At 44.1% G+C, this 13083-nt stretch overlaps 1 protein-coding gene across 1 annotated transcript in view; it reads right to left on the reverse strand.

The window, feature by feature from the left end:
* Window positions 1-13083, reverse strand: part of GABBR1 (gamma-aminobutyric acid type B receptor subunit 1) — a 685831-nt gene that overhangs the window by 107516 nt on the left and 565232 nt on the right. The window contains exon 10 of the mRNA XM_078645697.1: window positions 1273-1338. Within this exon, the coding sequence (XP_078501823.1) occupies window positions 1273-1338 (66 nt within the window). The remainder of the gene's footprint in view (window positions 1-1272; window positions 1339-13083) is intronic.

The following is a 13083-nucleotide window of genomic DNA, read 5'->3' on the forward strand; positions in this document are numbered from 1 at the left end:
TCCATGGCCTACAATAATGCTGCTTACACTAACTCTAACAAGCCCATTAGAACTAGGCATACAGCTGGCCAGGAGCTTCTCCTTCGCCATCTACCAAGATATCACAAAAGGTGCAGTATCACCTATGAAAGCACACAAACACCAACAACAACCTTATCCAGCTAATAAAAACTTAAAAGTCCATCAAAGAGCTTACATCAAAAAGCTTTTCCTTCTACATCTACCAGTGACAGTAGAGAGATTCCATAACTTGAGACAGTTCTATCAATAATGATAATCAGATATACAGTCCCCAAAGAGCATTCCCCTGTACACCTAAAAGAGAACCCACGATCTGATATCACTTTACTAACACCAATCACAGCCAGCCAACCAGAAGCAGGTGTTTATCAAGTAGCTCTTCTTGTACACTTAACATGAAATTACAGATATATACTGAACTGAGGTAGCACACTACCACAGATAACACCTGCCAGTGACTCCACAGAGATGAGCTGAGACAGTACTATATGAGCTGAGATATTACTATATCTATTATTACCATTGACATTCAGTTGAATGCCGAACATGAGTTTCCCATTGTACATTTACCAAAGATACCACAGATCAGAGATAATATGATCTGAACTAACACTTTCCAAGAATAAACCAGTCGTCGCCAGACAAAAAACAAGTAGATGTATCTCCACAATAGAGTTTTGCCTTGTACAACATCTGGAGATGTGATAGGTATTAGGAGCTGATAGACGCCTATTGATTCTAACTACAAAGAGAATCAAACATAAGTCCAACAATGCTTATCCATACCCACTTATAAGAGATATTGCGGGCTGAGATCACGATGTATCTTAGAGATATCACAAATAGCTATGCTAACTAGTCAATGAGAACTAGCTGTTCACCTATCAGAGATGCTAAATGGATACCAGGAGCTGCGTTAACCTTACGAACAGAAACCCTGGATAGGCACTGAGAACCTTTGTAACCACTTTCAGAAAATATCTACTTGCAGCATAACACTTGTCTGTCCATGCTATCTCCATGAGGCCTTGCTGCAGCACTGTTTTGAGATGCTTAGTCGCCCTTCTCCATCAGTAATCACCCACAAACACACCTCACCACTCGCTTGTATTTTTGACCTCTTCAGCAAGCTCATAATTCTATATGGAACAAGCCATCTGAAGGAACTCAGCCTCTCCTGCATGCACACACAAGAGTCTTCCTCTATACCCGGGGCACAACAGGATTCAGAATTGGATAGTGGTCACGCACCTCACAGAAGACTTTCCTGGCCTCAGTCTCATAAAAGAGGCCGACGATGATTCGGGCATCCTGTCGCTGCAAATGACAAAAAACAAAAGATTCATAAAACAGCTGGATAAGAGTTAATGGCATAGTAAAAATCAAAAATGGTCCAAAAGAGATAGAGAACAGAAAATAATGGGAGTTTGCAGCTGAATTAAGAGAAATATGTTTAAAAAGGAAGTGACCACCATACCACAGAGCTCTAAAAGTCCAAACACCAACTTACAGCTCTATTGTTAGGGCTGTTTTGAAGAGAATGGTGTGATAGATGAGCAGCAGGGACTTGATCAAGGAGGCCTGTAACATAAGGATACTGGAGAAGGCTAACCCTGAAAGGTTTTTAAGACCATACTCATATTTATAAGTGCAGTAATGACAGAATCTTCAATACCAACATGACAATCTAGAAGGAGGGATATGTTGCCGACGAATCTAGATTTGTTAGTAAAATCTATTAGGTGTATTCATACGGGCTTGGTTCTTTAACTTCTGCGCAAGCTTTGAGGTGCAAAAATAAGGGGCACTGACCATTGGGCCTTACAACCATTCTGCGGGCTGTCCCAGCTCTAAGAAAGTGAGTGATACCAGTAGATGTATCATTCCCTAAACGTTTGACAACAAGAATTGATGATTGATATAGGACCATCTTGTTGCAATATCAAGAAAGCAATGATATGATGCTCATTGGGGAACTGGGCCCGAACGTACTGGACCAGTACTCTGAAACTATCACTGGGATAGTCAAATGATTGATCTCTCAAGTGTGCTTATGTAACCAAGGGACCAAAATGGTAAGATCCAGTGGATTAAATCACCCCTGGTTTGATAACGAGTGCCTAATAGCCTGGAAGAGATTGAGGAAAGCAGTGAGGGTGAAGGGACCTGAGGGTGCTACGTGGAAATATGGCTATAATAGTATGAGAAAGGAGTATTATGTGCTGCTTAGCACTAAGAAGCAGGCCTTCTAGCAGACAAATTGGGATATTATGATTCTCACTCTCCAAGATAAGGAGATGAAAACATTTTGGAAACTGCTGCAGGGAGGGTGCACAAGGTCGGATCCCCTGGTGAGGTGCACGGTACCATAAAATACCTGGGTCAGTCACCTAAGTCATATCTAAAAAGCCACAAAGGAAACCGTGAAAGGAACCTGGCCCAATCTAGGACATTCTGACTACAAACCTTAGCCAGATTAATAGCCTCTTTAGATTTAACAAAGCAGCCAGACTGGATAATCTTCCCACAATTGTTATTAAGTCTAATCATTTTTGGTCGGCATTCTTTTTCACAAAGGTTTTTATAGCTATAACAAGGATAGATATATTCCTTCCAAGTTTGAAAGGTGCAATGTTTCAACCTATATACAAAAAAGGGGGACAAAAGATCAGAGTAATTTCCGCTTAACCCGTTTGCTTTGCAAATTTCACCACTGTGCGGGCGGATTTTACGTGTGCGGAAATGGGACACCCCCCAGCCGTCCGACGCACACACCCACCATGACGTTAGATGGCTGGGGGCCGTCCGATGCATGGAATGCGTTAATAAGCCTTCTGGACGTAGGTGCAAAATTTTACTGAAAAGTAATACTTACCTCCTTGAAGAACTGGATCGAGGGTAATGATATTTTCCCTATAGAACATAGAGGCTTCAAGCTAAGGCACTCAACCCTTGATCACTGTTTTAGTTTTTTGAGCTCAGGCGCAAAAAGTGATGGAAACTACTGGGAATTTGTTGTTTTGTTGATTTTAGCTCTGGTTTTGATTCAGTGGATTGTAGTATCCTGATGTAGCAGCTGCGTCAATTATCAATTGCCACCTGCTTATTAGCTATACTACAGGAACTTCATTCACATAATTTGGCCCAAGTGGTGCTCGATTTAAACGGGGCCCTCTCAGAAAAAAAATCCATTACAGAATAGGCTGAGGCAGGGCTTGTCCTGGCCCAATATTATTTTCTGTGTTCCTTGCAGATCTCCCTAAAATCCTTGCTCCCACCAATTCCTTGCTGAAAATGGGGTATGGGCAGCCATATCTCCTGCCACGTTTTTGCAGGTGATTATGCTACTTTAGTCTTGACCCAAGTAGGCCTCCAGAGGAAATTGCATAGATTTAATATATATTGAGAGATAAAAAAGTTTAAGGTTAACCTGGAAAAAGAAAAAATATATATATTTTTGGGAAACATAGTTAACCATATAAGTGGTTCCTGGGAAGCAGGAAGGTGGACGTAGTTACCTCTTATAAGTACCTAGGAATGAAATTCCCTAAAAAATTTAACTGGGGTCTACATAAAGAAACTGTGGAGATACGTGCAGCCTCGACTATCGGAGGACTGGTACAATTTAAGAACTCTTTTGGTTGGTTCTTCATCGACTCCTTTCCTAACAGCCTATAATGCGATGGTCCCCTCTCATTGTCTTTATGGGGCTGAACTATGGTCTTTAAGTTTGGAGGCAAGTTGGGAGAAGCCTGAGGAGTGAATGTTTGAAAAGATTGTTCGGTCGGCCTAAAAGTGCGAATGGCTGGGCCATAAGATTAGAAGAGGACTTGCAGGCTCGGAATTTCCTGGCCATTACATCAATCCTGAAATTTTGGGATAAACTGTGGACAGCGGATGCTCAAAAGGTATCCCTCCTCTGTGCAAAGGACATTGCGAGGAGTGAACTGAGCTGGGTGGTGCAGACCAGGACTAGGTTAAGGAAAATTGCTGCGGCTTTACAAATGGAAAGTTTTGAGCTGGCGGAGTCCTCCCATCTATCGAAAGGTAAATTGAAAAAGGCATGTAGAATAGAATCAAGGTTGTTGGTATTAGGGTACCTAAAGAACAAACCCTTTGTAATTTATATGTTGGAATCATGAGAGAACCAGAGGGCATTCCCGTATACAGCCGCACTGCCCAATACCCAGTTACATTAATCACTCTTAAAATTTTGAGTTGCTCTGAATGTGCACTATTTAAAGCCTGTGAAGTTTAATGCACTTTTGAATGTTGAAAATAAAAGTATGTGTGGTCTAGGTTTTCAAAATTCATCATTTATTAGACTGTTTACATTTTTAAAGGATTTATTGTGTGATTTCAGAACAGCATTTTAGAAAGTATAATATTTCTCATCGGACTAAGCACTTGCACTTTTGACAAACATGGAATTTGTAGACGTTGCATGTGCCCTCGCAAAGTTTGTAAAAGCGAGTATGGACTAGAAAATGGTGATCTCAAAATGTTGGGCTCGAAGTCATGCATAATGGGTTGGCTGACAGAGGTACAAAATGGAGACATATTGGAACTTAGTTTATTGTGCTGAACAGTCATGATAGGGCCCTTTGATTGCTGGGGTTGGGATGAGGGTAGGGTAGAGTGGGGCCAGGGAGTGTAATATTTTATGTATGTATGTATTTATTGGTTTAATGACTTTTGTCTAAACATGAATAAACTTGAATCATTGGTTAAAGATTGGATAACCAAACCTATTAGGTGTGCAGTGGCCAGAAGCCAAAGCCTTTTCCTCTATACTGAAGGTGATGGTGGCTTCAGGCGAAGAGACCTGGAGAACAACATGATGTGCCTAGGCTTCTCATCTGGAGTGCATAGCTAGAAAATCAACCCCACCACCCCCATTAACTCAAAGTCAATGGAAGGAAAGGCCTTGTCAGCCACCAATCTGTCAATATCCTACTTAGTCTTGCTGAACAGACAAGGAATCCCGCTCAATTGCTGTGTTGTTTATACTACTGTTATGAGTTAAGAAATAAGAGTATTCATAGAATGTGTGGTGTACCCATTATGCCTTTTTCTTGGTCCATATCAGGTCATGTAAACCAAGGGCACAAGACACTCCCATGAGATAAGCTGCTTGAAAGAATGACATGAATCTAGATGCATAAGCTAATGAGAGTACAAGGATCACAAAGGGTTGTGTCAGTCCCTCTCCCAAAACGTGTTGCTAGCTTGCTGTCTGCTATGGGTGCAGGTTGTTCGGGATGGCCTTGTTAACAAACACAGGTTTGTCAAGGAAAACACAGCATCGCTTCCTTGTGTCCCCATATTATATGTGACTTCTTCAGCCACTCCCAGCTTCAGACCTTTCACCACTTTGCATGCTGTGATTTCTACACCCATTAGGACAATGTTAAAATCTAAATTACAAGTACTGGAATGGAAAGTTCTGTTGACTATAAAGCTGGGACTCCATGAGAGTGTCAGACATGACATAGGTCCCAACTGATGTGGACTATGGGATTTGGTAGATTTTTCTAGAACATCGACTGCAGAGGAAGCCACGCAGAAGGCAGAGCATTGATTCCTACTGAAGGCCGTGCATGCGTTTTGAGGTGGTGGTTTTATCTGGAAGCCAGTGGCGGAGTTAGACCCTGTGACTGAAGCCCTCAACGCCCCAAGTGCACACTGCTGAAGTCTGGAAGCATCAGGGGGTTGGCTGCAGTCCAAAGACCATGCACAACCGAGTTTCGATGCCCTGGGGAGCTGGGCGCAAAAGGCCCTGCACAGATCTAAAAATCCCAGAAATTCACTGAAAAAAACAAAGAATAAAGTGATGTTATAGTTAGGTATGGTAATAAGACTTTCCTATTTGTTAAACAAAATGAAGAATTCCACTGAAAAACAACTAAGATTAATGAGATGTTATAGATGTAGTTTATAGATCTAAGCGTATGTTAAATAAAACCCATTAAAAAAATAAAGTTTAAAGTGATGGTATCGTTAGGGGTTGAAACAAGAGAAAATCTAATGTTTAAAACCAAAAGAATGCTAAAATTCACCAGTTATAGTTTAGTGAGCAAACTATAACTTGTGCCCTGACATTCACTGCTTATGATTTCACATATTACATCCTTCATGGAAAGTTAAATGACATAATTGGTGATATCACTGATGACATCTCAAATTACATCACGGATGACATCATACAACCATTGGAACACCAACGTATAGGGTTATGTGAAATTTAAGTAATTCAACATGCTACACCTTTGGACAATTTTCTGTTCACCTTTTCAAATCAAGAGGTAGACCGGTATACATTTGCCACTGAAAGACACTTTATGTCAGGCCATATGTACAACATCCATAGTTTAGTAAAATCCATTACACACATCTGAGATGAGCACAAAAGCATACAACCTTGGAGCCATGCTTACAACACCAGTGTGAGACAAGCCACCTCTAAGTGGGACATCACTATATTCAACATAACTCAACAATCTGCAATGACTAAAAATCTTCAGCGAAGTTCTGGAACTTAACATTCACACCGTATAAATGTCACTATAGAATTTCTATATACCACTGTGTTACAACTATTTAGCATGGGCACATGCCCAGATATCCACTGGTTGATAATCAATTGTCAACAGAAGAATTGGCCTTTCTCAAAGATGTCTTGCAACAGGCTTTCGTTTTAAGCCTAAAGCTACTTTCAAACATATTTCTCCCACCCACATCAGAGGCCATATTACACAAAGTGCCCTGGGGATGCAACGGGCTTTGCACCCGCTCTGTGTTCTCCCGGGGTACTTTGGTATTACAGAAGGGGCCACTGACACTTGTGCGTCTCCTTCCGTAATACCGATAGCAATGGCGCACATAAAGCGCCAGCTCTATCTTCAGGTGGCGTTCCCTCATATGCATGGGGGATTGCCTCAACGCCCGTGCCGTATAACAGATGAGACCGCAGAGGCAAAGATGCTCTCAGAAGGCCCATTGACAGTGTGCCACAAGGAAAAGTCGGCGCACTGTCATGGCCCCCACTAAGAGCAGCCCTCTGGAGGGGGAAATGGGAGTCCTATGGACCCCCAGACATCACCTTACAGGCGGGTGCAGTCACTGACTTCACCCACCTGCAAGGGGATCTCTAATCCCCTTTAAAAGTGCAGGCGGGTTGCCGCCTGCACTGTGAAAAATGGAGTGGTTTCAAAGCAGTGGCACTATTTTTCACATGAATGCACTGCCCCCAGGGCAGCACCGGTTTGCAGTTGCCCTTTGGGCAGCACATCCATCATAATGCAGCATATGTTCCTTCATGGTGCCTAGACCAAATGAAGGAAAATGCGCTGCATGTATTATGCGCCCCCAGGTGCGCTCAACCTTTACCTTGTTTAACATGCCGTAATATTCACACCGCAAACATTAGTGATGGGTGTGGTGCAGTTCAACATGCATGATCACACTTGCCTTCCAGGCATAAGCTATTTCCATGCTATGGTGCCACACGTGTAACCTCCTTAACTGTATGATTTATATAACTATGGTACTATCAGTGACGTCATGAATGGTGTGATATCACAAGCAGTGCATGGCGCGGCACAGGTTATAGTTAGCTCCATAAACTATAATTGGTGAATTTCAGTGTTTTTAATTTTTTTTAGCATATTTGTTTTTTATTTCATCACCATGGAGAAACAGACAAGAGTTGTTGCCGCTGTTTGCTTTGGGCTCTTGAGAGGACTGAGGCCCTTGCTTGGTTTTTTTCCTCCCACAGTGCGCCAAACCATTGTGCAGGCCTCCATTCTTGCTAGGCGTGATTACGGTAACTCTTTATATCTGGGTGCCAACAAACCTAGTATCAAACACCTGCAGAGGGTTCAGGACAGGGCAGCACTTATGGTAGTGGCTCTACCTAAATCTCAGTCGGTGGCACATGTGCTTCCCGGATGTTTTGACATTACAACGCATGCTTTTACATCGCATGCTTTTACAACGCGGTTTTTACAACGCATACCATTACAACGCATAGTGCTTTTGGGCGCTGGATAGTGAATAGTTTATTTTACTATTCCAACTCCAGTCCCCGTGGACACTACGGAAGGTTATTGGATAGTAAATTAACCTATTCCCTATCCTAGAGCGCCCCCCAGCGCAATGCGTTGTAATGGTTTGCGTTGTAAAAGTTGCGATGTAAAGGCACTGCGTGGTAAAAGTTGCGTTGTAAGTGATGTTTCCCGTGCTTCCCAAGCTAAACTGGCTGCCCATTGAAGAACGTATTCAGTTCAAGGTGCTGTGCATCTCTCATAAAATCTTGAAGCACCAAGCCCCTATTGGGCTATCTGGCTTATTGAAGCCCTATATGCCCAGGCGTAATCTGAGATCCGCTAATCATGGGCTTTTCAGTGTCCCTCAAGTCTGGAGAGAGAGGGCTGGGGGCCGTTCGTTTGGCCTCTTGGCGGCCAAACCCTGGAACTCTCTCCCAGCGCACATTCGAGACATCGCTAATCTCTTGACATTTCGTAAGTCTCTAAAAACCTGGCTGTTTCCCACTATCTGATGTTTAGGCGCTTATGGGTCTTTCTGCTCTTTCCTTGGTTCTCTGGTTGCGCTGGGATGCCTCGTTGCTGAGGCAGCCATGCGCATTACAAATCTTTTTATCAATAAATAAATGTGGCCACCCTCATTGCGATGCCCCTGGCGCCCTAGGTGCCTCCACGTACCCAAAGTCTCCCTGATTTCTAATGACAGGCAGACTGAAAATCTTGGCCCTCCCACCCCTTGAATTCTCTGCTGGCCCTTTGAACTGCATGCCTTGAAGACTTCAACCTGCTCTCTACAAACTGAGCAAAATACGCTTCAGAAGCATCGGTGTCAGAAGCAGAGGGATACGTTTCAGCAGGATGCAGGTAGTACCATAGATGCGGCTGAGGATATGACCACTGAACCTAGGCAGTTTTGTGTAGCAACAGAAAGTGCCCCAATCATATGCCGCCTGGGCCCTCGGTCCTGCCAATGGACCAGACGGGCAGGAGGCACGGGTGCTGAGAGCTACTGCATGACACAGCGCTGCTGGGTGCCAGAACACTGCTGGTAATGGCAGCTGGCCAATGGGGAGTTGGCTGCCAGAACCAATCACATGGCCGGCGGGGCTCCTTTAAGGAACAATGAGATGATAGAGGAGCCAGACTGGCTCTCTGCTGGAGGGTGGAGGAAGAGGGCAGGATTAGGAGGAGGCAGAAGGGGCTGTAAGTGGGGAAGTGTTCGAGGCGAGCTGCTCCTTCAAGAAGGAGAAGAAAAAAGGTCCACTCTCTGCTCCTGAGGCAAGTAATTTATATTCCACACAAGATCCCTTGAGCTCATAGGAGGGAAATCGATGAAGGTTGGCAATGAGACAGAGCAAACAGAACAAAGAGCGAAAAACAGAGCAGGCATCTGCCTTTATTACTAGAAGAGCTGGGGCACCAGCCTGTATGCTAAGGTTGCAAGGATAGTAACAAGAGAGGACTTTAAAAAGCCATAGGGGGGGATGACTGCCTTACCGAGGGAATCTATTGATGCAACCACTCATCCTCAGGACTAATCTGCCATCATACCTTGTCAAGGGCTGGACGCAGGAGTCATTCCTTTCTTGTTAGCTTTGATTGGAAAGGGCGGTGCTCGAAAAGGAAAATTAAAAGTGCATGTACTCATTATCTCAGATTACCTGTTTGTTAATCAGCTGTGCTGGCACTCTACCATTAAAAGTACTGTACGCTGCTGAGAAGTCTTCAAAATAAAGAAGTGCAGGTACTCGGTTAAATTAAAGCACTGAGAACGGATGACCTTTTCTAATGGCCAGTGCGTCATCCTGCACAGTACAGACATGTGAGAGGATCAGTGTTTTCTAGAATAAATCTCAAAAAAGGACACATGCAAATGTCGCAAAGCACCACCTGAGCAACAGAAGAAGGATTTCAGAACCTTGTACGAGAAGAATAAGTGAAAAGGTGAAAAAAGCAAGGCATTAAACAAAACTGAACAGAACTTGGAACCCAGCATCCGGATGGCAGGTCTGGAATTTGATCCAGAAAAAATGGAAAACATCTGGGATAAAACTAGTAGTTAATAGGAGTCATGAAGAGACAAGTACAGGCTCCCTTATATATGATTGCTACAGGAAATGATACCAGAAGAAATCAATGTGATCAATCAGTTGAATTGGTAAGACTAAGTATGGTCTGCAAAGAGATAGCAATCATCTTGATTTTTAGCAGATTACTTTGGCCAAGCCCAACACTGAGCCGGAGGAACACAACATGGAGACTATCAGGTATGGTAAGCAAACTCCTTGTTAAAATTATAACTGCCCATCTCTGTGGTGGTCACCAACAGGCTTCCCCCGCCTCACGCTACAACTCATGCAGCAACAGATGCTATCGGGTGCAGCCTGTACGCCACTGCATTCTCCAGAAAAGCCCCACAGGACCACTGTAGGGTCATACATGCAACTTCTGCTTCCTCACACACAGAGCTGGTGAAGTTTTCTCGACACACACGAAGAGTGAAGATGTAAAATGTAATTGTCATGGTACTTATAGAGCGCACTGTCACCAGACGGTCACCTTGCGGTGTCGCCTATTCGGCTTCCTGGCGCTGATACTCATACCGCTGTGGAACCCCTCCTGGCTTTCCCTGTGAAGTGTCCACTCCTGGGAACCCCCAGGGTGAAGCCAGGCATCCTAGCGCTGTTGGGGCCGGTGTGATGCCTGCACTGCAGTGGAGATGCCAGGGCTGAAACATGAAACCGGTGCTGGCCACTGGCCATAACAACTGGAAAGGCTGGTGGTCTAGGGAAGCCTCCTCCTCCATAGAATAGTGTCCACTACTAATCTGATCCTGTTCCATGGAAATTAGACCACACTTTTCTGTGTGAGATCACACTCGATGGACTATAGTTCTAGGAAAAGTCTTGGCTTCAAGCAGGGCCGGACTTGGACAGAAAATAGGCCCAGGCACCAAAATAAAAGTGACGCCATTAGTAAATTAGATAGCTAAAAAAGTGGCAATGCTTGCAAATTAGGACAGTGTTGAACTTGTAAAGATGTGTGTTAGAGTTTTGCAAAGTATGGGAAAGTGAATGGATGTAGGCCTGCTGTAAGCAATTTTTGGTTTTAGTACCAAGAAAATTAACAGTAAAACCAGTCCAGCAGACCGAAAAACCAGCTCAGCAGATCATAAAGCAGGCCCACCGACAGCCAAGAAGCCGACCTGCACACTGACCTGTCCGACCGGCCCACTGCCTTATTGCTCTATAGGCCAGTCCGCCCCTGGCTTTGTGGAGGAAACCGGAGCTGATAGAAAGAAAAGGACCACGAGGCTCAATGGTGGTACTCACATCTCCAGTGGTTTCCATGAAAGGAGAAGAAGAAGCTATATCAGTATCCTGCAGCAAGCGTTCTCTCTCTTCTCCCGCTGGTGCAACTACAGATAAGACCAGAAGAGCCCTGGTGCTGCTGTGTCTCAAAGACTGGCCAGGCACAACCATTTCCAATGGCTCATCTCACCTGGGAGTTTCCCAGTTACCACCACGTGTGTGCTGCCACACCAGACTACTTTTGCATCATCTAAGCAGAGGCGCCCTGCAAAAGAATGATTTGCTTTTCTTCTATTAACAGAGATGAATCACATGGGGATCCTACAACTGCATACTTTAATCGCTTCCACCTGAGTATGGTTTCCCAGAGATGTTCAGACTCTGCCTCGAGCTATACAACTTGTTTGCAAGTCCCTACAATGGTGCCTGCGGCGATCAACATTTCTGTTGCTGGTGTGGCACAGGTCCAGCATCTTTTTTGCCATCAGTGCATGTTTCACTTATTTTTTGACCAAGTGAACTGATACTTTCATTACTTTAAACCCAAAGGTCACTTTTCACCAAACCATAGGTGGGAATCACATGACCTCACCACAAAGCATAGGCTTAGTGTAAGGTTTAGCTAGATTCCATGAACTTTTCCAGATAATTTCAACTTTCATGATGCAAACATAAAGCAACCATTTTCCAGCTACCAACCTGTGCCTAACCAGTTCCATCTGCCTTTCTAAGCAGTGGTCTTGTCTGCTCGGATCTGTTTACGTGTCTCCACAGTTCCCAAAGAGGGCATAAAGAAGATACACCACAAGCCACACAAAGTTCATCCAACAACAGGCATCCGGATGCTAAGGCTGGCTCAGTACCTACATGACTCCCATCTTTGAAATCATCTTTGAATTATGCTTCTAGCCTCTAGCACAGAGTACACAAGTCCCCATCAAACAGGAGAGTGCCCTGCACTATGCCAGAAGTGCAGGTCAGGAAGTCTTGGCAATGAGTGCACTAGGACTACCCTCCTGGCAGAGTAGGCAAGTTCCAGGAACTGAGTTCTTTCCTCTTTTTTTACTAACATAGCAGTAAGCACATGGGGGCTTATTCACAAAAGTATTTATGAGTATAGGGCGTAGTACTATAGGAGTATTCTATATGTACTCTCACCAGGCGGGCAACTAGAGCCAAATTTCGTAGGGGGCTGAAAAATATTTCGGGGGGGTTGGGGCAATCCTTCCAACCATGGACAAAGTGATTGAAAGAAGAGGTGAAAACACACAAACGCTTAATTTACACGTAAATGGTCTTTTAAAGACCTGTTAAGTACTAGGGTGCGATTGCAATTAGATAACCGCCAGCCTGCAAAGACGGGGGGGGGGGGTGAAGCCCCGTGAGCCCAATGGGTGTTGCGCGCCTGATTCTCACAAACCTTTGTGAATCAGCCCCAAAAAGTCTAGCTCCTTATTAGCAAAAGTGCGAAGATGGCACAAGCCATTCTATTTGTATAAATTAATCATGAATATGAGTTTGCCTCAATTACCCTAAAAGTTTATACACCAGCAAATCACCATCCCCACACACACATATATATGCATATATACACATCTCTACATTCCTGAACCAGCAAACCACCCTCCTACTTAGGCATGTTCCACTATACTCAACATGTCTGCACAGGCAAATCACATCATGCAGTACTAACTACAATGCAGCAC

The sequence above is a fragment of the Lissotriton helveticus genome, chromosome 5_1 (genome assembly GCF_964261635.1).
Source record: "Lissotriton helveticus chromosome 5_1, aLisHel1.1, whole genome shotgun sequence".
In the NCBI taxonomy this organism is placed as follows: domain Eukaryota; kingdom Metazoa; phylum Chordata; class Amphibia; order Caudata; family Salamandridae; genus Lissotriton; species Lissotriton helveticus.